This window comes from Caenorhabditis elegans, chromosome X (genome assembly GCF_000002985.6).
Source record: "Caenorhabditis elegans chromosome X".
NCBI classification, from domain to species: Eukaryota; Metazoa; Nematoda; class Chromadorea; order Rhabditida; family Rhabditidae; genus Caenorhabditis; species Caenorhabditis elegans.
The window spans coordinates 11,769,861-11,796,184 of record NC_003284.9 but is presented as its reverse complement, the minus strand read 5'-3'; the positions used below and the strand labels follow the sequence as shown (position 1 = coordinate 11,796,184).

The following is a 26,324-nucleotide window of genomic DNA, read 5'->3' as shown; positions in this document are numbered from 1 at the left end:
AGACGTTCTGAAAATTTTTCAAAAAAAAGTTATGGCCACTTAAAGTTTTGGAAAAAACGGCCTTATTTCAGCTAAAATCTCAAATTTTGGCAACTTATCGGTGTCGCAACGATTGGAACTTAATTTTTATTTGATTATCATGCCTGTTTTGGCATTTTATTACGCGTTGTTTCGTCGATTGAGATGTTTTTTGGCCAAGGGGGACGCAAAATTGTATCATATTTGCGTCCCCATCCAAAACTTTGAGTGGCCATAACTTTTTTTTTGAAAAATTTTCAGAACGTCTCATTACGAAATTCGGTAGTTTTGGGCCATTTTCGGTCTAAAAAAGTAAAGTCTCAAATTTCGGTACCCCACCTTTAATCTGATTTGTACGAGGGTGAATGAAACCACGAATCATAAAATCTAACGTGTATTGAGATTCCTGGATAAACTTCTGATCTGAGTAGAAAAACAAAAATAAAAAATGGGCTTGTGCGGCTGAAAGAATCGTCTGAAAACTAAGAGGCGTACTTGAAAATAATTATATAACATAGAATTAAGTTTTGTTAAAATAGGCCAAACAAGGCTTTTGATAAATCAGAAGAAAACGCGAAAGAAGAAATCTTGGAAGCAACGAAATTTACGATAAAAGTTTTAATACTTGAAACATCAAAATTTTTGACATATAAAACTGGAATATTTTCAGGTATTCATTGAAGCTATTGAAAACATACTTGTGTAGTATATGTGCTCCAAAAATAGCTGGTGATAGTTCAAACCAAAATAACGTAAATCAATAAGCACATACAATAGTTAACACGTGAATAACTTTTTAATATCATTTTCATTATTAGGCTTAGAAGTCATTGTGTCTGAGCTTGACAAGTGACAAGAAATAACGTATTAATTTTCTTAGAACATTAAAAACATTTTGGGGTTAAATTACGACACAAGTACTAAAAATATTAAAATCTATTAGTTTTTTATTCTGATCAAAATTTCATTTGATATCTATTTATAAACATTTAAAGTTGATTGTTTAGAAAGTTTCAGTCTGCTGTCAATAAAAATGTATTTTTAGTGCAATTTACAAAGAAAATAGGCCAGTCTAGTCACGGATTGTGAATCGAGACGTATGTCATTTGAAAGCTTATGTTTAGACTAGATCTCCACAAAAAATTTCAAAAAATTTCATTTTATATTTTTTTGAAAAAAATCTGAATTTTTTCTGCAGCCAAAGTTATGGTCAAAAAAAATTTTTGAAAAAACTTCTGGAACTGTTTTTTTGTATCTGGGCATGCACCTGGTATCTGGGTAAATTTTTCGTTCACTCATATCTGAATAAAAAATTGAATAAATTAATAACACTTTATATTTTTTGTGGTTACATGACGATTATTTGTTTGTTGTATTTCTTCTAATTTGCTGATTTTTGATAATTAGTTGGAAAAAATATTGATTGCAAATTGATGCTTGATCATTCGAAAAATAACCTAAATTTCTGTTCCACTTTGCAAATAAACAATTTCAATGTTATCCCAGATCGTAGAATTTTGTGTCGGAATAGATCTTCAACAGTTTTGTGGCCGAGATCATTTTTCATCGTACTATTAAACGCATTCATCCATTTCGGCTATACTGTGAATTTTGATGTAAACTTTCTAAAGTTTAGACAGAGTTATAAAATCTGTGATTTGTCTGTGAACTCTAACAACCAAAGCATCAAATAACCCAGAAATCACTGAAAAAAAGTTCACTAAAGACTACTTTTCACAATGATGTCAACGATAAAATTGATAGTTCATACTGACCTAATAGATTTTTCACTTTTCTCGTCATTTTTTGAATCAAATCACATTTCTTCTTTTTGATTCGCCAAATGAACTGACGTTGATTTGTTTTCAATTTGTAATCAACAATGTAGTTAGTTGAAGTAACAGTTTTTTTTCATTGTGGAGGCTATACTTTCGTACATGTTTTTTTAATATTAAAAAACAAGAAAACGTCTGAGAAGACGCATTTTTTAATGTGTACTGATGCTCAATAATATTTTTTAACCAAAAATGAAAAAAAAAACTAGGTAGCTTTTTCGTTTGCTATCACGTTGGACTGTTTCATTAATACAATCTACAACAATATGAAATATGCTGCTTCAAGTTCAAGTCAAAAGCATAATGTGCTACGGATCAAATTTAAGCAAAAAAAACAACATAAAACTGTTAACATACAAACTTTAATAAGGGCGTCGTATCGAAAATCTTTTTTGTCATTTAAACATTTTTGTGATATCTACATTCAGCTCAAATCTTTGAAAATTCGAATTTAGCGCTTGTTTCGTGGTCGGAAATTAGTTGCGATCATTCTTGATGAAAAACCAATTTTTTTTTTGCAAAACGCAGAATTTGCAATAGTTGAAGATGTTAGTTTACTTTAATTGTTTTCACCATGTTTTCACCATACCATCATAGAAATTGGTGAACATTTTTAAGAAATCTAGATAGGTAATTCTTATTTTGATATTATTTAAGGTCAATTGCAAAAGAAGCAAAAATTGTAGTTAGTTGTTTTGTCGCAGATGGCTGAACGAGAAAACGTTTGAGAAAATTATAACGTCTTATTATTGAAAACAGTCTTTATCATCTGTCATTCAGAAACTCCATTTAAGAATTCCAAGTATTAAATTTTATTCAAACCGTAAGCTGACATATGAGATGGTTTTAATTCACATTTGAAAAAATTCATTTCAGATTTCATACAGATGCACACATCCTCCCACATGATCAGTTTCAATAACAATCAACCAAAACGTCGCATTTTGTATTAAACTCGTCACAATGAAAGGAAAGTTAATAAAAACGAGCATTTGGAAAAAAAGAGGCAAATGTTTGTATTGTTCAATTGCATGAGTATATGTGATGAAATCCATTGAGTTGGTGATGATGACATTTTCCCATGAAAGCTGTTATACTTGCTCTGATAATGAAATGGTAGTGTGAAGTAAACTATTCTCCACTCATTGGTATTTTATCTGGGTGTGCCATAAAAATCCGTAACACACAGTTAGTATTTAACAAATAACTTAACAATTTATTGCAAAACAGATTTGTTTGATTTGTTTGATAAATCCGTTAAAAATTGAATATTTAACTATAGCAAGATTTTTTTGGTCGACAATTTTTGAATTGATTATGTGTTTATGCTTAAAATGTCATTATTTGATAAGATAAGAATCTGTGCTCTCCTAATGCAACCGTCTTCAATGTAAGGGAAACTTCTCGAACACTTCTACCATCAAAAAAATGACGTCGCGTGTTCCATCAGATGACCCGTAGTTTACTAGTCAGCTGATGATCAGTTAAGTTGATTATAATAATTTTCAGATAGCTAGATTTTTTGTTAGTATCATTTTTGACAGTCTCTGTGTATCGAATACAAAAGCATAAATACATTGTGAAGTGGGAAAGAACAATGTTTTGTGTCTTTCTTTCGCACTTTGTGTCTGTGTGACCAGATCATACTTCTGCAACACTGCATAAAAACTGAAACACTGAGAAATATAAGACGGTTGGTTTATTGAATAAGAAAAAAAAATCAGAAATGCAATCATATTTTCCACAATCAACAAATGAAGTTTGTGTTTAAAACAAAGTAGCTTATTTTTCAAACAACACCGAGCAATGTTTGCACTAGACTAGACACTGGATATATTTTGAAAATTGTCCAGTACCTATGTGTAGTACAAAAATTGCAAACGTGTAGAGTTATTTGACTGAGTGACAAGCGAAATAACATTTCAAAAAAACTCACCGCTTAATAAACTGTAAACATGACGGCAATAATATTAGTTGAATAGTTGAGGGACATGGGAGAAATAATTATGTCAAGGGGGGGGGGGGGGGTGCTCATTGATAAGACTACAATACAAGCTTTTCGGGACACATAATTTATTCTGAAGTTCTGAAAATGTAGAATATTACAGAGTGTATTCCTGAAACTCGAGAACTTGTGATCATGAAATATGAGGACTCGGACTCAAGTAGCCCGATTTCGCAATTTTGTCATTTCGAAATCTTTCGACTCCCAAGAAGTAAGGTAGTGAACGTCCTAGGGTTCCTTTTATACTGCCCTTTCCATGACTCATTTTCGCTCCACCCACCAACACACTCTCCGTGACAATATTGCTATCTCTATCTCTACATCTCTCCTCGATACCTACTCTTCCACTGTTCTTTTTCTCTATCTCGTTTCATTTTTTTCCTGCCGGTGGAAAGTCAGCCAGCAGAGCCAGAAGAGTTTCAACTTTTCAATCGGAATTGGTTGATTTTGATTCACCATTCCGCCCTCTCTCTCCCCCTTCATTCCTTTCCCATTCTCCCATTCCACTTCCATAAGCCTCGTCAGCGTAGTGAGGGCGTCGAATTGTGTATGTGTATTCGGTTATCAGCATAACGCACACTATCTGTTGTTCCGGCCAAAATAATGCGGAAGATGAAGAAGCGCAGATTTTGTTTCGAAGTTGTCACCCGACCGCCGGGGCCCATGACTCAGAAGTCACATTGCTGTAAAATTGCTTAGGAAGCGACTGAAAGAAGTGGCAAGAGTGAGGAAAAGGATGGGCGAGACATGTGTGTGATGAAATCCTTACAGAGACCCAGAGAAAACAATGCCACCTTCCAGAAGTTTACGATAAAATATTTCAACACACTGGTGAAAAATATAAAAGCGAACGAATGCACACCATTCTTCAGTCAACTTCTCACATTCACTTCTCCTGTTGAAACCTTATTATTCTGAAAAGTTACAGCGACAGATGCAATTTTTGTACTACACAAAAGTACTGGTCATTTAAGTTGAGGCTCAGCACTTTTGTGGTGTGCAAAAATGGCAAGTTGCTTTTATCTCAATGAGAACGTCACATTGATGTTATTGTATTTTAATTTTGACTGCATATAACCTGCACATTTGAGGATTTCAGGATCTGCATTTGTCGAAGTGTAACAAAGTCCAAAACCATGTTTCGAGTTGGCGTGTGTAAAAGTTCATATTCTGTGCTGGTCAATGTAGTGTTTCGATGTAACTTGTGTTTCAATGAAACAGCATCAAACATGGTTTTCAAATTGCGACGATTACCAGATTGAAATACAGTTCAGAATTGAATGTACTTGCAAAAAACGTTAGAAATACATTTTTATAAATTGGATATGTCTCTGATTACAATTAAAATATACTAGACTTGGTGCACTTTTTCTGAAGATGATGAACATTGTTCTACACCACACCCATCATCATACAGTCATAGACATTCATTCACATGCAAACAGGTACAGTGGCAAGAAGACACAAATATCAAGAGTATGATGTCATTGGTGAAAGTAAAGGAGGGAATGAGGGAATCATGAGTCAATAAAGATGACAGGTTAAAAAAGTGAGGAAGAAGACGAACGCATGATTAAGCATACACCTTTCTTTTAAAAAAGAACACACTTAACGGTGGAGTAGCGCCAGTGGCGAAACTGTTAAAAACTCCCCTTTGGTCCCAAAATGGCCAAATATCATAATATATAACAACTTTCGAACATTTTTATTTACTGTAAAAAAGTGGCAATTACTAAGTTTTTGCCACTCATAATTTTGGAAGTCGACCAAAAATAAACTTTTTTTCGACATTTTTTATGTTTTAATTTTGTTTAAATTATTTTTATTAAAACATTGTAGGGGTCGAAACATGCGACAATTCTTTAAATTTCCTCAAAAGCTCGTATTTTTCAAAAGTTCGGCAATTTGAAAAAACTTTGACCGGAAACTATGAAAAATCTAAAATTTTTTGGAAAGTTTTATTATGATATTCGGTTGTTTTGGATCATTATAAGTGCATTTTGACAAAATCCCCACTGGTGCTACTCCACCTTTAAAATACACGTTTCAATAATTATCCTGAATTTTGAAACATTCAGGGTTTTGAAACAAAACGTTCTATAAATTGAATGTTTTAATTTATATTGTTATTGTCCAATTTACTTCAAATTTGAAAAATGAATCATCACGGAAATTAGAAAAAAAATAATATTTGCAGAGACATACATAAACTGTTCAAATAGACATCAAATCGCACAAAAAGACACACAAACATGACGTCATGCAAAACTGTAAAAATAGTTTTCGAATCGATTTTGAATAAGTTAGTCAGCATTAAACAAAAACCTCATACTGAGGAAGAGTACCAACATATCATGTGAAATATAATGTGTTATGACGACTTCAATGTTGAGTTGTTCAAAAATATAGATTTTCTTCAAATCATTCATTGGGATACATACAACTAAAATAGCGGGAATTAACATAGAACGAAGAACTTAACAAGCTAGTCCAAATGAAATCATGATTCATGCAACAGTTCAACAACGCGGTTCGATAAAGACAACACAACTTCGTGACAACATCGAGACAACTTCGTGACAACATCGAGACAACATCGAGACAACTTCGTGACAACTTCGTGACAACTTCGTGACAACTTCGAGACAACTTCGTGACAACTTCGTGACAACTTCGAGACAACTTAGTGACAACTTCGTGACAACTTTGTGACAACTTCGTGACAACTTCGTGACAACTTTGGGACAACTTCGAGACAACTAATGGTCTAACTTTGGAAATTCATCTAATGGTCTAACTTTATTAATTCATCTAATGGTCTAACTTTAGAAATTCATCTAATGGTCTAACTTTATAAATTCATCTAATGGTCTAACTTTATAAATTCATCTAATGGTCTAACTTTATAAATTCATTTATTGGTCTAACTTTGGGAATTCATCTAATGGTGTAACTTTATAAATTCATTTAATGGTCTAACTTTATAAATTCATCTAATGGTCTAACTTTGGGAATTCATCTAATGGTCTAACTTTATAAATTCATCTAATGGTCTAACTTTATAAATTCATCTAATGGTCTAACTTTATAAATTCATTTAACGGTCTAACTTTAGAAATTCATCTAATGGTCGAACTTTATAAATTCATCTAATGGTCTAACTTTGGGAATTCATCTAATGGTCTAACTTTATAAATTCATCTAATGGTCTAACTTTATAAATTCATCTAATGGTCTAACTTTGGGAATTCATCTAATGGTCTAACTTTAGAAATTCATCTAATGGTCTAACTTTATAAATTCATCTAATGGTCTAACTTTAGAAATTCATCTAATGGTCTAACTTTATAAATTCATCTAATGGTCTAACTTTGGGAATTCATCTAATGGTCTAACTTTATAAATTCATCTAATGGTCTTACTTTATAAATTCATCTAATGGTCTAACTTTAGAAATTCATCTAATGGTCTAACTTTGGGAATTCATCTAATGGTCTAACTTTATAAATTCATCTAATGGTCTAACTTTATAAATTCATCTAATGGTCTAACTTTATAAATTCATCTAATGGTCTAACTTTATAAATTCATTTAATGGTCTAACTTTATAAATTCATTTAACGGTCTAACTTTAGAAATTCATCTAATGGTCGAACTTTATAAATTCATCTAATGGTCTAACTTTGGGAATTCATCTAATGGTCTAACTTTATAAATTCATCTAATGGTCTAACTTTATAAATTCATCTAATGGTCTAACTTTGGGAATTCATCTAATGGTCTAACTTTAGAAATTCATCTAATGGTCTAACTTTATAAATTCATCTAATGGTCTAACTTTGGGAATTCATCTAATGGTCTAACTTTATAAATTCATCTAATGGTCTAACTTTATAAATTCATCTAATGGTCTAACTTTATAAATTCATTTAATGGTCTAACTTTATAAATTCATTTAACGGTCTAACTTTAGAAATTCATCTAATGGTCGAACTTTATAAATTCATCTAATGGTCTAACTTTGGGAATTCATCTAATGGTCTAACTTTATAAATTCATCTAATGGTCTAACTTTATAAATTCATTTAATGGTCTAACTTTATAAATTCATTTAACGGTCTAACTTTAGAAATTCATCTAATGGTCGAACTTTATAAATTCATCTAATGGTCTAACTTTGGGAATTCATCTAATGGTCTAACTTTATAAAATTCATCTAATGTCCAACTGTAGGAATCATCTAATGTTCCGACTTTATAAATCATCTAATGTCTAACTTTATAAATTCATCTAATGGTCTGACTTATAAAATTCATTTAACGTCTAACTTTAGAAATTCATCTAATGGTCGAACTTTATAAATTCATCTAATGTCTAACTTTGGGAATTCATCTAATGGTCTAACTTTATAAATTCATCTAATGGTCTAACTTTATAAATTCATCTAATGGTCTAACTTTGGGAATTCATCTAATTGTCTAACTTTAGAAATTCATCTAATGGTCTAACTTTATAAATTCATCTAATGGTCTAACTTTAGAAATTCATCTAATGGTCTAACTTTATAAATTCATCTAATGGTCTAACTTTGGGAATTCATCTAATGGTCTAACTTTATAAATTCATCTAATGGTCTAACTTTAGAAATTCATCTAATGGTGTAACTTTATAAATTCATTTAATGGTCTAACTTTATAAATTCATCTAATGGTCTAACTTTGGGAATTCATCTAATGGTCTAACTTTATAAATTCATCTAATGGTCTAACTTTATAAATTCATCTAATGGTCTAACTTTATTTAGGTGAATGGTTAGAGTCATATTTTTAGGTGAATGGTTAGAGTCATTATTTTAGGTGAATGGTTAGAGTCATTATTTTAGGTGAATGGTTAGAGTCATTTTTTTAGGTGAATGGTTAGAGTCATATTTTTAGGTGAATGGTTAGAGTCATTTTTTTAGGTGAATGGTTAGAGTCATTATTTTAGGTGAATGGTTAGAGTCATTATTTTAGGTGAATGGTTAGAGTCATTATTTTAGGTGAATGGTTAGAGTCATATTTTTAGGTGAATGGTTAGAGTCATTATTTTAGGTGAATGGTTAGAGTCATTATTTTAGGTGAATGGTTAGAGTCATTATTTTAGGTGAATGGTTAGAGTCATATTTTTAGGTGAATGGTTAGAGTCATATTTTTAGGTGAATGGTTAGAGTCATATTTTTAGGTGAATGGTTAGAGTCATTATTTTAGGTGAATGGTTAGAGTCATTATTTTAGGTGAATGGTTAGAGTCATTATTTTAGGTGAATGGTTAGAGTCATTATTTTAGGTGAATGGTTAGAGTCATTATTTTAGGTGAATGGTTAGAGTCATTATTTTAGGTGAATGGTTAGAGTCATATTTTTAGGTGAATGGTTAGAGTCATTATTTTAGGTGAATGGTTAGAGTCATTATTTTAGGTGAATGGTTAGAGTCATAATTTTAGGTGAATGGTTAGAGTCATTATTTTAGGTGAATGGTTAGAGTCATTATTTTAGGTGAATGGTTAGAGTCATTATTTTAGGTGAATGGTTAGAGTCATTATTTTAGGTGAATGGTTAGAGTCATTATTTTAGGTGAATGGTTAGAGTCATTATTTTAGGTGAATGGTTAGAGTCATATTTTTAGGTGAATGGTTAGAGTCATATTTTTAGGTGAATGGTTAGAGTCATATTTTTAGGTGAATGGTTAGAGTCATAATTTTAGGTGAATGGTTAGAGTCATAATTTTAGGTGAATGGTTAGAGTCATTATTTTAGGTGAATGGTTAGAGTCATTATTTTAGGTGAATGGTTAGAGTCATTATTTTAGGTGAATGGTTAGAGTCATAATTTTAGGTGAATGGTTAGAGTCATAATTTTAGGTGAATGGTTAGAGTCATAATTTTAGGTGAATGGTTAGAGTCATAATTTTAGGTGAATGGTTAGAGTCATTATTTTAGGTGAATGGTTAGAGTCATTATTTTAGGTGAATGGTTAGAGTCATTATTTTAGGTGAATGGTCAGAGTCATTATTTTAGGTGAATGGTTAGAGTCATTATTTTAGGTGAATGGTTAGAGTCATAATTTTAGGTGAATGGTTAGAGTCATAATTTTAGGTGAATGGTTAGAGTCATAATTTTAGGTGAATGGTTAGAGTCATAATTTTAGGTGAATGGTTAGAGTCATTATTTTAGGTGAATGGTTAGAGTCATTATTTTAGGTGAATGGTTAGAGTCATTATTTTAGGTGAATGGTTAGAGTCATTATTTTAGGTGAATGGTTAGAGTCATAATTTTAGGTGAATGGTTAGAGTCATTATTTTAGGTGAATGGTTAGAGTCATAATTTTAGGTGAATGGTTAGAGTCATTATTTTAGGTGAATGGTTAGAGTCATTATTTTAGGTGAATGGTTAGAGTCATTATTTTAGGTGAATGGTTAGAGTCATTATTTTAGGTGAATGGTTAGAGTCATATTTTTAGGTGAATGGTTAGAGTCATTATTTTAGGTGAATGGTTAGAGTCATATTTTTAGGTGAATGGTTAGAGTCATATTTTTAGGTGAATGGTTTGTTGTGTTCCTACAAATTTGGAAATAAGTTCAATAGAAATTTACATTTTCACAAGTTCCTACACATGTTCGTACAAATATACGTTTCTCAATTCATTGGAGACAACGATTGCTAAAACAGACACAGACTGGAAATCTTCAGAGTATTTGATAACATTCTGCATGCCGTTGTTTTTCATTGGCAAGTTTATATCTATACATGTATCCATTTTTTATGCTCTCTGATCCTATATTTTATAATTTTTACTATTCCAGTTAGTTTTGTAGTCTAAGTATGTATAATAAAAGTTGATAAAATAATTACTTCTACATTTCCGACACGCAATGTCGTTTTTTACTATGGCGATCAGAATATTTCTCAAATCTTTTTTTTTTGTTTACTTTCCATTAGGTTCGAGGTTCTTATTCTCATACAAGTCAAAATTTTGTACGTTTTATTGAAATCCAAATGGTTGTAGAAAAAGCCAACATGACAAATGATTCAAACTAATTATCAGGAAAAGAACCACCAAAAAAAGTTGTTATTTTCATTTTGACAAAATGAATGTTCATATGTATGCTAAAATTGCTTAGAACTGATTTAGATTTACATTGTATGAAAAAAATCAAGAACAAAATTTTTTGGAATACTTTTCTGACGATCGGCAAAACTAAATTTTTTGAACGTGTTATTTCTCAAAATTTTATTGTATCACTAAATTTTTTACTGAATTAAGCAAAAAAAGAAGCAAACAACTTCCAATTAAAAGTGAAAAGGATGCGAGAACAAGAAAAATATTTAAGCCGGAACTTGCTTCTAGAAACAGAAACACAGCAACACCCCATTTTGAAGATAAAACGGCCTACAATAAATGTTTGGAAACATAACGAATATTTTGTAAACAATAATTTGGAATATTCAAAAATAAATTTTGAATTTTTTTCAACGACTCTGTTCTTTTTCGACAAAATTAAAACGCCACGTCAAAATAAATACAAATTTAGACACTGAAGATTGATGCAGAATTACCATATAAAACATGACGTTAGTCAATTTTGCCCACCGCTTTCCTGATTGGCGTAGAGATTTTATTTCGTTTATTTGTATCTCGGAAAAATTTCCATGGCCGAAATTTCAATAGCACCCTACAATTTGTTTTTTGTTTGTTTTTGAAAATTTAGTTCCTTACAATTATAGGGTATTCTTTTTGCACGAAGCCTTCAACATTCCAATTTCAGAATTTTTTTTGTTGAGAAATTTGGTTTCATAAATTCAATCATAATATTTACTTCAATCTTCGAATAATCTGTAATTTCAAAGAAAAATGTCAGTAATCGTTTTCTAAAATCATAACTCAGAACAAAGTAATTCAAACTGGGTGCATTCAATTCTTTCCCGGAACAAAGTTTGGAGCTAATTGAAATTGATCAACCAATGGACACGAAAGAAATTTGTGAAAGAGCAGCAGTCTTCAGAATAGCATTTTTTGAAAAGGTGAGCGTAACGAAGTACCATTTTGACTACATTTTAAGGTAAGTCTCAAAAGTAAAACAATTGAAAATAATATTAATTGCATTTCAAGGTATCCAACTAAAATACAAGAAAAAAGATTTAGCAGCAAACTGATTGAAACATGTTGAGGCACATGAATTTCATTATGAGATTCAAGTGAACCACGTGAAACGTTACTACTCTTTTAACTGATAAAACACTAATCTTTTTCAAAATATAATTACCGATGAAACTTTTTGAATACTCCTAATAATGATGATAATGGATAATAAGATTTTTATGATGAATCCGCTTTTATTTAGGAATTTTAGTACACTTCCAAACGTTGTCTCTATTAGATTCAGCACCTCTGTTATATAATTACACCAGTATTCCTAAGATATTGAGTGTATACAGCAAAAATTTGTAAAATTGGCAACCCATATGTTATCAATTTCTCAGGTATAAGGAAAAAAAAATTTACTTTTACATTAACACTTACCTGTCAAAGATTTTAGTTAAAGTTTGGATGGAACTCTCAGCCACTGGATGACACCAAGATGGTTCACTATCTTTACCGCATATTTTACATGGCTCCCAACGACCAAGAAGTACAAATTTTTGAGTGGCACAATTTTTTTGATACCTATCATGATGTCAGTTGATTAATTGCCTTCCCTTTTTTAAATTTCAGTAATTTCAGTTTCCAATGCGAGTTCATATTGACAACACGGAAGACCATAAGAAATGCGCATTAATGACAGACATTATTGAATGGTTTAGTAAACCAGAAAAAGATAGAAATGCACTGAGAAGACTCGGAAAAGCGCCAAATCAAATATACTGCCTTGGATGCAAAACTGTAGAAGAGAAAGAGTTTCTGAGTTTGATGGCTCTCCAAAAACTTTCAAAGGCTGAGTGAGTTTTTTTTAAACAGTTTAAAAAAATTGCTTTTAAGTCGAAAAATCTTTTATGAAGAGATTTTCGTAATTTATCTTCATTTTTCAAAAGATTTGATGTCGTAATTAAACTTTTCAAACTTTGTCTTTACAAACAATGAGTAAATGTAGATATAATGAGGCAACTCTATGTATATTATTACTTTTTAAGTTTTATAATCAAATCCTAAACCTATTCTTTTCTAAATTCTAATCAACTTCATATATGTAGCTGTTACAGAAAAGCACCATCACCAGTTGTCCAACCCGTGAGTGGTAAAGCTGCGAAGCGTCTGGGAATGTCAAAACTAGAAATGGCCGATGCAGCTCTTAATTGGTATTGTTATTCAACTAAAGGTTTTTGCATTTACAGTTTACAGCCAACCATCGTCCAACAACCTTCTGACATCGGTTATTGGACCGCCACTTCGTCGTTCTGCATCTGCTCTTCTATTTCCTCTCACTGATCTTCTCGAACAAGAGTATATGAAAGAACACGAGTATAATGGTGATACTCTTTGCACTTGGGAAATGGAAAAGTCCTCTTCGGCCTTTCATTTGAACTCCACTGAGCTTCCTAAACCTAAACTGTCAAAAACAAACTATTTTCCATCTTTGTTCGGAGAGGCTTCCAACAAGAAAATGGCAGACGACGGGTAAGCGAGTATATTTTCTCGAATTGAGTGTTTTTCTTTTAGACTTCAACGAAAACACGGGACTGTTGATACACCCATTCTCAAAGAAAGCGAAGCTCAAAAGAAATCAATAGCAAAGCGTAAAAGACATGGTAAGGATCGGGCTGTGAAAAAGTCTAATTTAGAATGTCATCGTGCAAGGTCTTAAAACGAATTACAATTTTTTTCTAATTTTAAATATTAATAGCGCTCGAAATATCTCACAAACTCAAATGAAGCAAAATTTTGGAAATTTTCTAAAACTTTGAAACGTTTTTGGGTATTATTTTTTCCGATACAAAGAACTCGTTTGAGTATTATATAGAACCAGGAAAAAATAATCTGATGTGGGGAACATGGAGAAAAATCGATTGCAAATTATTTTTCGGCCAGCATTCATTTTTATGGATCTGACTTCTCCTCTAATTATTTATCGGTTTTTTGTTAAGATTTTTTGCCAACAAATAGGGAAGAGTTCAGTTCACCGAACAGAACAAACATATTTTTTGAGAAAAAAAAACAGTTTTTGAAAAGGGTTTTCATGGTATATTCTAGCTTGAAGTCATAGGTTATTATTTAGGATATAACTAGCCCAGTTATAGTTAAAACTAATATTTTTTAATTTATCCGATAAAAATGTCCAGCAAGTTTGCATGTGCTTCATACACATGTTTTACATGTTTTACATGTTTTAAAATTCAGAACGACTTCTCAAAGCAAGTGAATGGTGCCGAGTTACTGATGAAGATAAAGCAACATTAGTGGAAATCAAAATCCGGCAACGTCTTCTCTTGATACAACATGTGATTCAGTTTTAAACTGGTATATTTCAACTTTTCTACATTTTCTATTTTCAGTATATTCGGGGTTGGCAAGACATGGGCGCCAAAGATGCAACCATTTCAAAATGGCTAATTGAAGACATCAGCAAACCTCTACACACTCGCCGCTTTGCCAGTTTTGAGTACCATCATTTCATTCCATCTCATGTTCTTCAAATTATCACAAAATGTATGTAATTTTTCAAGTTATAGGAAACACTATTTCAGAGCCTATTTTAAGTGAACAAAGTTCAAATGGAAAAATATGCAAAAAATTATTTGGTATACATGCAACGAGTTGAAAGTTTGAAAAGTTATTCAAATGGTCGTGGAGAATTGCAAAAGAAAAATGATAGCTATGGTTATAAACTATCTTGATTATATTATATAGTGTGTTGTTTAATATTTTAAAGTATATCATGCATACGTAATACTAACAGTAACGTGAAACATGGTAAAACACACAGTTATACAATAAACTAATAATAAAAATTTGCAGCTGTTCAAGAAGAATGAAACTCACAAATCCACTATGTTCAATTTCAAGCACACAAAAAATTAAATGATTCCCATTTTATTGTTCATTTATAACAATTTTTATTTTTTCAAAGTATTCATTTTATGTCAAAACTTATAACTTCAATTTTACGATGCTGAGATTTTTATTGAATTGCCATCCCCTTTAACTTTTTCATTCACAAAAACATTCGTATAATTTTGCTAGTTTGTTTCAAAAAATCACATAGTTTTGCATGCTTTGAATAAATGATATTGATAAAATATAAATTTAGAAACTGGTGATAACAGTATAAAAAGTGAAGATATTCACAGAGAGATTCAATTTTGGGATATAAGAGAAGAACATTTTCTTTTTATGAAATAGAGATACTTCCCAAAATTTAAAAAAGGCTAGTCATTCAGTCATTCATTCATCTTTTTTTTTCTTTGTTCTAAAAAATAACTTTCCCATGGTATTGTGAACGGTGCAATTAATTACAATTTTAATACGTGTGCTTATTGCGATTTCAACCATTTTAATGTGCAAAGTTATTGCTGACCCTTTGTATCGTTTTCCGACCGACCGGGTTTCATAAACAACAAAGCGAAGGGAAAAAACACGCACTCTCCCATAAACATTAAATTCAACAAAAAAAACGCTAAAAAATTGTTAATTTAGTTCTTTTTCATAGGTATCGTCTTTATCACCATATTTGGATGATATATTTTCAAAAAAATAACTCACTTTTCTTGAATCACCATAATTCTGAAGCACTCTTACAGACAAACTTTCTTCACACAAAGAGGTCGACATACTCAGAGCATCGTACGAAGTGAGGTCGCAGTTTCCATTGCAACTTACTTGTATTAGGCCACTACGTATGTTCTAAAACGCCACTTAGTAGATTATGTATTCCCTAGTCAGACCGGAAAGTGCCCTGCAAGAACAGTGTCCTAGCGGCATTAGTCGCGCGTTTACCAGCCCTAGCTCACTACCTCTTTCGTTACTTCGTTTTATTTTTAACTTTAAAAAAAACTTCTCAAATTCAAAACCAAATCTATTGTTAAGGGATTGGAATTTTTTATTTTTAAGCCCTTAAATGGTTGTTATACAAGCATAGTGTAACATTCTCTTCTGCGTTCGAGTGGCTTATTTGTATTACTTAATTTGGTAATATTATGAATTGTCCTGTTTTGTTTCCTTCAAAATTGATTCACAATTTTCTTCACTCTCTATGCACATCCCTCTTACATCATGACATTTCTTCTTACAGAAGAAAAACATTTCTGTTTGTTTTTCCCTTTCCATTCACACTTTTAACAGAAAAACCTATGTCACGTCTACCGTACTCCTCGTTGTCCATGTGCATAGGACCTTGTGATTGTCGAAAATAATGTGTTTCTTTTTTTTGCAATAAAGTGTTTTTTAATGCAATGAAGTGTTTTGTATGGATCAGGAATTCTTTTCCAAACTAATTTGTGAATAGAATTGCAATAATAATAGTGAAAATGTTATTAAAAGCTTTCTCACTAATCTTAAAGTGATGCATAGCTTTGGTAAAGTGATCAGTGCCATATAAAAACTTTTTTAAAGATTTTTTAAACTATAATTATTCAGAATTGTAAAGTATGTACCTATACAAAACGTCTAGGACGTCTCAGGCAAAATTAACTACGCCAGGAACTGCCAGCTTGCCGGCACAGTCTGTAAACCCCGTCGGCTGGTCCAAATCAGTCATAGAAAAACCAATACTGGAAAACTGTATATAAAAATTTACCGTATTTCCTCTATTAGTGTTGCATGCAAGAGTAGTGTTCAATTTGTCCGTAGGGGTGCAAGACTATGAAAGAAAATACGGTAGTTATTTTCGGATACCTCAAAAACGTGAAAATAACATCTGTTGTTCAAAAGAAAGCTTTCACTTATGAAACCGCAGAGAGTTATGTTCAGAGTGACCTTGCCATTTGTAGTTGCCATATGTGTTCTTTCCGTTTATTTTACCGATAACATTCTCATTGGAGAAAAGCTCGTGCTAGTTTCCTCCCCAACATTCTGTTGTGTGGGGGTCATATGCAACGGTATGTTTCTTAATATTTAGTATAACTTTCTCTGGCAAAAAAAAGTTTTCTGTGTCATTTCTCAACGTAACAAAAATGGTTTTCAAATTCTTAGTGTTAAATTAAATTAAAATTAATAGAAAGTTAATTTAAATTAAGGGGCCCTGATACGTATTGGAAGCTACTATTAACCGGTCCTATGGTGCGATCAAAAATACGATAGCGTTATATGTAGAATTTTTTTTGGTCAACTTCCAAAATTTTAAATGATCAACCGTCATAAAAGTGGTTTCAATCATCAAAATCACTTATTCTGCTTCACATTTAAACGGGAAGTCGGTATTCGGAATCACAATGAAAACTGTATATCATAGTTAATACTAAAGGTTTTATAAAACTGATATAATTTGACACGAATTATTTTTTCCAATGAGTGAATTCACTGCAATTTTTGGATTCGAACTAGTGATTTATTCAGGAATTCTTAGATACGCGGCTTAGAGAATAGGTACGCGTTTTTCATCCCAATTATTGGTCGCTAGAAATTGAGTCCTCGTACCATACCAGACTCTGGTTTCTCTGACTCTATCTGTGCCAACCAATTCATTCGAACACATTTATCTGCAGTGGGCGGCCGGTCCCCAACTCGTCTCTCCGGTTTGGCCGACCGTTGCTTTTTTCAGTGTAGCTTGCATGTTTCTGAGTACTGTTTGTTTGAAAAAGTTTATCTAAACTAAATGGTTCTGTTGGCGTAGATCCCTATTACTTTTTTTAAATATCAATTCCACACTGTTCCATTTTTGAGAAAGGCTTCGAAGATGATAGGGTTAGTGAACTGGTGTACGCTTTGAAAAATTGTAGAAGTTCGTAGAAAGAGATGATACCGCATCTTTTTCTGGTCTTACCTGCGTGCATATAGCTCCTTCGTTGTCATTGTAAAAATCTCACTCGTGATTATCAATTTCCAATACGTCGTCAGTATCATCGAATGCTTTTTGGTATCGTAATATTTTGTCAACACTGTCTAATAATTTTGGCGCCATTCCACCAGAATTTTTTTTTAAAGCCTCGAATAGTATCGAAATGATTATCAAAAAAAAAATCAAAATTTACAAAAAGTTTGTATAACAACGGACCCTTTCCTGTAAAATTTATTGTCAGACTCTTTGAAAAGCCATGTGTATTGTGAATTGATATAGAAATGGTAGGATTATTTGCCTTTGTTCCCTTGTGCCCAGCCAATTGTGAAGAAGTCTCCGCTGCAAACCCCGCCCATTTTTCCTGGTTTTCATTCCGGTACGTTCGCTTATCAGCTCTCGGTTAAATTTAAACTTAGTTTTCATTTTCAGTAAGAGACAATTAATCAATAGTCACCATGAAGACGCAAAGGGAGGATGAGTAGCATCAATAGCCAGCATTGAGAAACTGTGACATGGTACATGTCGCAGAACCGTACGTTTTTGAGAAGTTGAACAACTCTTTAGAAAAACGAAAAAAAAACATACATGGGGTGACCTTGTTATTGAACATTATTCCGTCGGGCTTTATCGGCATCAGTTCGTTCTATTTTTCTTTGTATGTTTCATACTTTGCATCTGACCAGCATCACTTCTCGTTATTTAGAGTGTTTTAATTTACAATTTAAGTAGGTGGATTTGAAAAATTATTAGGTTTCGCCTCTATCTGGCCCTTTTTACGTTTCTTCACTGAATTTCCCTGAAATACATCAAATATTTTGGTGCTTGCTTCTACATATATTCTTACTGACATTACTGATTGTCAGATAAAAACCCAACAATTGATAAACTATCTACTTCAAATCTGGATTGTAACGAGAGTATCACTTGGGGCAACTAGACATCTAGTGTAGAACATTGAATTGTTTCAAACGAGCAAACGTATCAACGCAAACGTCGTTCGGTTGAAATATTGGAATTTATAAGAGCAACGCATCGATTTAACTAATACTGATAGCTTTTATCAATCCCATCTACATTTTAATAAACTTTCTTAGAAACGAGATTTTTTAAGTTTACGATATTCTCAGAGGCATTGTTGTCTTGTTAATAAATAAATCTTTCAATTTTGAAAAATATAGGATTTTGAGGGAGCTACTCGGTAGTTTGGCTCGCTTGGCGCGCGTTGAGGGTGCGACTGGCGCGCGGACGGGGCGCGACTAGACTACTGTCTCGCGATCTAGTCGCACAATTTTCGCGCGCCGAGCGCATTTCTTTCGCTCACACTACGCGCCCGGTTCGATTTTTTTTCTCGCTCCCGCCGATTTTCATATTAAAATTGAAATCTTAGATTAATAAGAATTGCGTTTATTACAACAACGAACAATGGAAAAACAATTTAAAAAATAAATAAAACAGATTGAAGACAGCTTGGCTGCAGGCCAATTGATCCGTAGACGGCGGGAGACTGGTGGTGCTGATCATCATCCTCTCTGAAAAGCTCAAATTAATCTATTTAATTAAGTCAGTATATTGAAAAAATCAATGAAATATCTTTAAAAATAGACTTACACAATTATGCCCGTGAAACGGCAACTAGAGCAACCTATTGCTTCAAAAATGTTTTGATCAAAAGCTACGTATTTGCAAATATGTAGCTTCGCATCTTCAAAGCTCAAAAATAGTCTCATCAATTTTTTGTTACTTAATTTAATTCAAAGTTATCATTTCATGGTTTCCTATATGTCATTTTGTTATTCGTTTAATATTTTACATTGTTTTACTAACTGGTTTTCTTTAGCAATAATTTGTTTTTTCTTTACCTGTTTTGAGTCCACATACTTCTTCTTTTTTGGCAATGGAGCCTTAATTTGATCGAACACCAAGATTTGCTCCAATTCATGTCGCTTCTGGTTCACCTTTTGGAACATGTATCTGAAAAAAAAACTTTTTAATTTCTAGAACCCCCGAAAAACATTAATACCTTTGAACTCCTTCCTCTGTTTCAGGTCTCACGTAGGATCCAGCGAATCTTTCGGCTTCAAGATCCCCGCTCAGCTCGTTCATAGTCTTCAGGTCCGAATTCTGGCTCATCACCCAGCTTTTGATGAATTCTGCGGGCTCGGTGTAGAATCTTGCGTAGAAATCGCGGCGAGCCTTCAGTTCGTTGATCTGTTCGATAATATCATAACACTTTTGATCAAGAGTTTGAATATCATTCCATAAATCACTTCCATTAATCTCATTCTATTCACTCTGGAATAGCAGGAGCCGCAGGCTGCTCATCGAGAAGTCGTCCTTCGACACGAAGTTCCCACATCGGAAGAGAAGCTTCATCGGTATCCTGCTCCGGTTGCCTCTCTTCGATAAAAGTGTGTGAAATGTAAATTCGAAGACGCTTCTTGGCTTTACTCGGGCGTTTCAAAGCTTCGGCCAGGATTGCCATGTAGTTTTCTGCGTCTGGCTCGAGATTGCAAATCTGAAAATTAAAAATTTAAATTTCCGACAAAAGAATAAATAAAAACCTTTGGGTGAATACATTTATCCGCATACTTCTTCTTTTTCGGCAATGGAGCCGCCGGCGGTGCAACCATTCGAGGTTCGGATGAGTATTGAATCAAATTTGCACATCCTTGAAGTTGTCCAATTGCTTGTCGATTTTCAACATTAAATTTGGCACTCTTCGATTTATTAGATGTGCCAACGTGGAACGTGTAGTGAGGCTCTTTTGGCATTCCGGCAGGAACATCCACCAGCAAATATTCAACTGGAAGTGGTCGTCCGTGCTTCATAACCTCGGCTCCATACTCATTTTTCATCGAAAATTGAACATCAGTTATATAATTTTCTTCGGATAATGGTGTTTCTCGAACATAAGCCAATTTTGGATCCATAGTGACGATCCATCGAGTACTTGGATGTTAATTTTGAAGCATTGCTGCGGTGATGCACTCCTCAGCTGATAGGAAGAAGGAATCCTGAAAAATTATTCGTTTTTTGGGCTTCTCTTCTAGATTGTTCTCACCTTGTGCTTTGTATAATGTACAGTTTCTTCAGCACTATAAGCTGTCCAACAATCTGTGAAGATCCATCCAACACGTCGCAAGCCAAGCATTTCCACCCTTTCTTCAATTACCATCTCTGAAAACGAATTTAGTGATTATTAATACAGGAAGAGAGTGAATTGAAGCGGTCTGCTTTAGAGAATAAACAAAATTAAAAGAGTAAAATGTAATTTTTAATCATTCAACAGCAATTGCTAACATAAACTGCGGAATCACTTGAATTCTCCCATTTTTCCGTATTTTTCATGAAAATAATGGTCGATATTAACCAAAATATGCGAAAATAACGTATTTCAACGTTATTCTAACAGAAAATCGAGAAAAGATTGCAAAAATCGCACAAAAACTCGCGAAAATAGTCGAAAAATAAATCACAAAATAAAATATTTATTTCGAAACGCTGCCCGCGTGGTAAAATTATAAACTGCAAGCGTAATAACGGATTGTCGTTCGTGTTGCGCGGACGGGGCGCGGAAGGGGTGCGGAAGGAGTGCGGAATGGGCGCGGATGGGGCGCGGTCAGAACGCGGACGGCGTGCAAAAACAGTTTCTCTTCGCGAACCTGTTACTTTCAGACAGCCTCATTTCCAAAACAGGTTGATATATATATATATATATATATATATATATATATATATATATATATATATATATGTTACATATGTATGAATGATGTAGTTGATATATAATAATTGCCAATCTAGTCTCTTTCAGCTTTCAGTAATATGGTGTCACAATACTAAACGTATAAAATACAACAACGAGACATGTGATCCAGAAAATTAGTTTGAAGATGTTCACACAAACTACACATATCTTTTATATCTTTCTATTGGAAAATAAACCTGGCATTTAGGGGCAACTTTCTTAGGGATGTGTGCATCGTGCCTCCACAATGCCAATGCTGCGAGTTTCCTAATGGAGACATTCTCAAGACATCGCGATATACGTTGTGTAACGGTCAAGTAGCAGAACCAGGACTTGATGAATGGTGTTGAAACGACTTCCGACTAATTGTAATTCTTGATATATTTGAGGCCCCTTAACTTTATCTGCATAGGTAAAATGAACATATTTTAAAACGTAACATCATTAGATAACAGTACGATTATTGATAGATTTTAATACAATTTCCTTGTAAGATGAACCATATTGTTCTCTTCTAACCTCATATAAGAATTTAAATTGAAGTTTTGGTTTTTCAGTAAATAGCATGGCTGCAAAACGTTTACAATTAGAGTATAGAACGAACAAAATTCACTTTTGTGTGAAAATATGTCTCAAAGCAATAATATGTTCGCAAGAAATTGATTAATACATCTTATGTAGACACTTTGGCAGTTTCAGAATACTCTTTTCACAATCCGAGCGCGTCTGTTCCGCACTCCAGTCACGCCCTATCCTCGCGCCAGGCGCATTTCACCTCTTTTCGCGCGCCAGTCGACCCCCTGCGCGCCCCAGGAGGAGCCAACTACCGAGTAGGTAAGGGAAGCATATAAAAACTTTTCAAAAATTCAAAAAAAAACTATTTTTTGTATTGTTAGTGTATACCAGTATAGCAGTTTTATAAATCTAACTTCTATAGCTGAAAATTTCAAAAATCTCCGATTTTTTAAAAATTTACTACTTGTTTGAAGCCATTGAAGAAATCAAACAAACTTTCCGTGTTGGGATCAACGAGGTATTCAAATTCAATAATACACCAGGCAATTAAACTATTTTTCTAGGCTAACGAGTCTGCTATTCGTCGCAGTATGGAGTTCGGGATCCGTTTTCTGTTCACTGAATGGGTAAAAAAAATGAACGGTGAATTTTTTTATATCACTCAAATCAAACAATTTCAGTACAACAGCAGCATCTAAACCTGCACACATAATTGCTCAAATCGTTCAACCAATACTCCTCTTTTTTTAATCTCTATTGTAAGACCCATCCTACTAAGAAATTTTTTCAAAATTTTTCACAATTATTTCATGCACCTGTCCGGAATCCACCCTTTCCTTGTTTGAATACCGAATAATTAAATGGAATAGTCGGTAATGAATATTGTGAAAAATTCAGATCTCTTGTAAAAATTCAATTCAATTGTATATCTAGAAAATCATCTGACACGTGATTAATATTTTGTTTTAATTCATCAAACCTTTTTTGTTTTTTTTAAAGAGAAAATTTTGAGAACAACTGTTTCTGAAATTATCCACCAAATAAGTCTTTTCTGTATTTTAAGTATACTTCACTTTCCTAGGTTTATTTAATTTTGCCACTCTTGTGTAAACTCTCCTGTGATTTTATTACTTCAACTCTTTTTTTCTATTACCTTCTTATCTTTTACCCAAAACTTTAATATTCAAAGTTTTTTACTTTGACTATCAACCATAAATGAATTCACACATTCCACTGAATCGTTGATTTTTAAGTGTACTTCTTATTGAGTTAAAATACTGGATGAAACTTCTAAAAACTATTTTAGTTTAAGATACTCTTACAGAAAATAAACGAACAGATTCCAAATTATAACTTGAGTGTTTGTACAAATTAAAAAAAAAATATCAGTTTAGTTTAGTGCTACATTTGTAATAAAACTCAGATTTTGAGCAAAATTTAAAATGCCCCACTTCATTGATTGTTTATTTTCAGATAGCAGATGATTCACAAGACAACAAATTAGCAAGTCAAGGCATTTTGGGATAATTTTGGATTGAATAAAGTACTCGCATAGTAAATAAGTTGTAAAGAAAAAAGTCTAAGATGAGCGGAGTATAACAATACTAGTGATAAAGTTTAGTTCATGCATATTCGATTTTTTCAGTAAACGACATGAAAATTGAATGTTTATTTCAGACCATTGCTCTACGGAAAAATGACATTCTTAAACCTAAAAATATTTACATGGTTACATAAAATGTGATAAGTTAAGTAGGTTTATAAATTGTTTGCAATCAGTAATGAACCAATTTACGGTCTTCCCAAACACCTTTTTGACAATATTTTCTTAGATCTGACAAACATGATCTGTCCCATTATCAGATTATCTGATCTCTCGGACATGAGCAATGTTTATGTTATTTGTCAAGGTCATGCTCATTATTGGAAAAATTTACTCAAAAGTTTTCTAAAGCGTTGGGTTATTCGAATAATTTTTCAGATATCAATCAGTCAAAAATAATTGGACACAAGTAAAAAGCAGACAACATAATGCGGTTCAAAAAAAACATTCTGAAATTTTTTCAATCTCTATTATTTGCCTACTATCTGCGTGATTGTCAGGCCAAGAAACGTTTGAAAGGCTTTCAGTGTGCATTTTTGAAAAATCATCTTGGCCCTCCAATTTCACTAACACTTTTACATATTGATGGGCGAGTCGAAAAAGTACTACGTTTACTTTAATGGAAAAATAACCGATAACTAACCAAATGTTATTTGATAAAAAATTATAGAGAAAACACAATTTTTGAGATAAATTTCAGAATGTCATGACTTCGAAATTAAAGCAGCTTGTGTTGTTTATTTCTTGATGCAAATGAGAAGAACGAACTCGACTCATTAGACAGACTTCGTCTTGTTAGATTTACAGTGAAGACCTGTTCAAAACGTAAAAGCGTTCAATACAGGCCCAACTGCTTCCAGAGCCACGCGAATTTGGCCAGCAATCAGATGATGAGCAGAAAACAATGGAAGGAATTAAAATGACTATTATCAACTAAGTCAATTACCTTCGACATAACATTGTAAGTTACATTTTTCATCTTTTGATCTTTAATCTTTTAAAATAAGTTTCAAAAGTGTTTCCAAGATGTTACGGATATTAATATTACGTTCAATAAAAAAACCATTAAAAAATTACTGAAAAATGCTCACAAATAGCAACGGGTCTCTAAAGAAAAGGGGAGAAAGTAATATTTCAAAATGTATTATTGCCTTAAATCTAATAAAAAATTTGCGCTATTTCTGAAATCCATGATTTTGCGTCTGCAATAAACGCAGCGAAGAAATGATCGTCATGAAATTAAACATTTTATTTTTTGGTGAGTGATTTTAAAATAATTATATCTTCTAACTAGTGAGCTAAAACTGACACGGGGATACATTTTATTTAAAATCATTTTGCAGGTGTAATTGAAATTTAATTGAACTTATAGACTGAATCTGTTCGTTTTCAATTAAAACTCACGGTATAACTTCAAGAAACTCGATGATTAACCATACTTAAAACAAAATTCAATCTCAAAAACCATTTTCCATAACTCGACTATAACAGGTCATTTTTGCCATGTTTTATATCTTACATATGTAGTTTACGAGATCTGCGTCTCTTTCCCGTTTTCTTCATCTCCAATTTCATTCTTCGCTGCTTCCTCAAGCCACCCACTGATTTGGCTCCGCCTACATTCTTGTTATTCAACGTAATCCTACTGTAATCCCGGCTCTTTTTTCTTTCCTTGTTACCAACATTCTTATAGTTAGATATTCTGCGTAGCTGCATTTTATTTTATTTTTTAATTATATCAATTTCGATTTTTCTAAAACAATTTTGTCAGAAACGTTTTATAAACAGTAAACCTTTCCGCAAATCAAAAAGTTGTTTGATGCAATCTCAGTTCACAAGGAAAAAATTGAATGAACTGGAACAGAATCTGATTGTATCAAAAGTCTTGAAATTTGAAAATCATTGGAGAGTGAAATAAACAAATCTCGAATTTTTCCTCTTTCCTTCTATCTTTATAATTTTCGGCGTTAAAGTTTTTTGATGGGATCAAAAGTTTATCTACTTCTCGAATAATTTTCAGTTCAATATTTGATTCAATGTTTGTTTTTAATATGTTCAATTGGTATTGTCAGTGTAAACTGTTCCAAGTCACATAAAAACCAAATGTTTATTTGCCATTTAAACAATAATATACTTCTACAACAGAAATGGTGTTTTGCACAATTATATAACACATGTTTAGATTCATACTTAATAGTGATACCGTACCATTCACTCATATATGCACCCCGCTGACAATAAGCAGGTGCACTTCCCTCTTGAATATAAACCAACACTTGTGCTTATCTTGCCTCTAATTATGCATAATTTTTTTGGAAGACCTGAACATTTATAGTTTCGATGTAAACTTTCACCAAGTTTTTAAGTTTTTAATAATCCACCAAAAGGTCTTCGATGATCGACAATTTCCCGCACACCTTTTTTTTTGAAATGTTGTGACTGGACCTAAATCCAATAAAATTGATACGTGGTCGTTGAAACCTAGATGCACGCACAACTGCACATATATTGCCATATAGAATTATTTCTATAATACATATAAAAATAAAAGTAAAAGTCTGTAACGTTTATTTTTAACTTTTAAATAAGTTCATATAGTGCAAATGAATTTTCGGCATTTGTATTTTGGAGAACTAC

At 32.6% G+C, this 26,324-nt stretch overlaps 1 protein-coding gene, 6 non-coding genes and 2 pseudogenes across 9 annotated transcripts; 4 read left to right on the top strand and 5 right to left on the bottom strand.

The window, feature by feature from the left end:
- Positions 1-3,642: 3,642 nt before the first annotated feature.
- On the bottom strand, positions 3,643-3,740 carry mir-239.1. Its single transcript, NR_002415.2, has one exon. It is a non-coding gene; the product is annotated as a pre-microRNA mir-239.1 (primary transcript).
- A 160-nt stretch (positions 3,741-3,900) lies between these two features.
- Positions 3,901-4,070, bottom strand: C34E11.20. Its single transcript, NR_102213.1, has one exon. It is a non-coding gene; the product is annotated as a small nucleolar RNA C34E11.20 (small nucleolar RNA).
- Positions 4,071-4,439: 369 nt separating this feature from the next.
- C34E11.9 lies at positions 4,440-4,575 on the top strand. Its single transcript, NR_072182.1, has one exon. It is a non-coding gene; the product is annotated as an Unclassified non-coding RNA C34E11.9 (non-coding RNA).
- Positions 4,576-4,785: 210 nt separating this feature from the next.
- mir-239.2 lies at positions 4,786-4,883 on the top strand. Its single transcript, NR_002416.2, has one exon. It is a non-coding gene; the product is annotated as a pre-microRNA mir-239.2 (primary transcript).
- Positions 4,884-11,854: 6,971 nt separating this feature from the next.
- On the top strand, positions 11,855-14,910 carry Y102F5A.1 (RGS domain-containing protein; the record flags this gene model as incomplete). The annotated part of the gene is made up of 9 exons (NM_001375148.1): positions 11,855-11,914; positions 12,430-12,567; positions 12,615-12,829; positions 13,091-13,186; positions 13,230-13,505; positions 13,548-13,636; positions 14,226-14,326; positions 14,381-14,538; positions 14,844-14,910. The coding sequence occupies 9 exons, from the start codon at positions 11,855-11,857 to the stop codon at positions 14,908-14,910; spliced, it is 1,200 nt and encodes a 399-aa protein (NP_001361810.1).
- A 4,700-nt stretch (positions 14,911-19,610) lies between these two features.
- C40H5.8 lies at positions 19,611-20,456 on the bottom strand (annotated as a pseudogene). The gene is made up of 4 exons: positions 20,382-20,456; positions 20,136-20,335; positions 19,841-20,086; positions 19,611-19,791 (listed from the first exon to the last, which is right to left on the bottom strand). Coding segments are annotated over exons 1-4 (702 nt in total).
- Positions 20,457-20,995, bottom strand: hpo-41 (annotated as a pseudogene). The gene is made up of 3 exons: positions 20,882-20,995; positions 20,809-20,834; positions 20,457-20,769 (listed from the first exon to the last, which is right to left on the bottom strand). Coding segments are annotated over exons 1-3 (453 nt in total).
- A 518-nt stretch (positions 20,996-21,513) lies between these two features.
- C40H5.11 lies at positions 21,514-21,577 on the bottom strand. The gene has a single exon (NR_072179.1). It is a non-coding gene; the product is annotated as an Unclassified non-coding RNA C40H5.11 (non-coding RNA).
- C40H5.16 lies at positions 21,517-21,577 on the top strand. Its single transcript, NR_072180.1, has one exon. It is a non-coding gene; the product is annotated as an Unclassified non-coding RNA C40H5.16 (non-coding RNA).
- Positions 21,578-26,324: the final 4,747 nt, after the last annotated feature.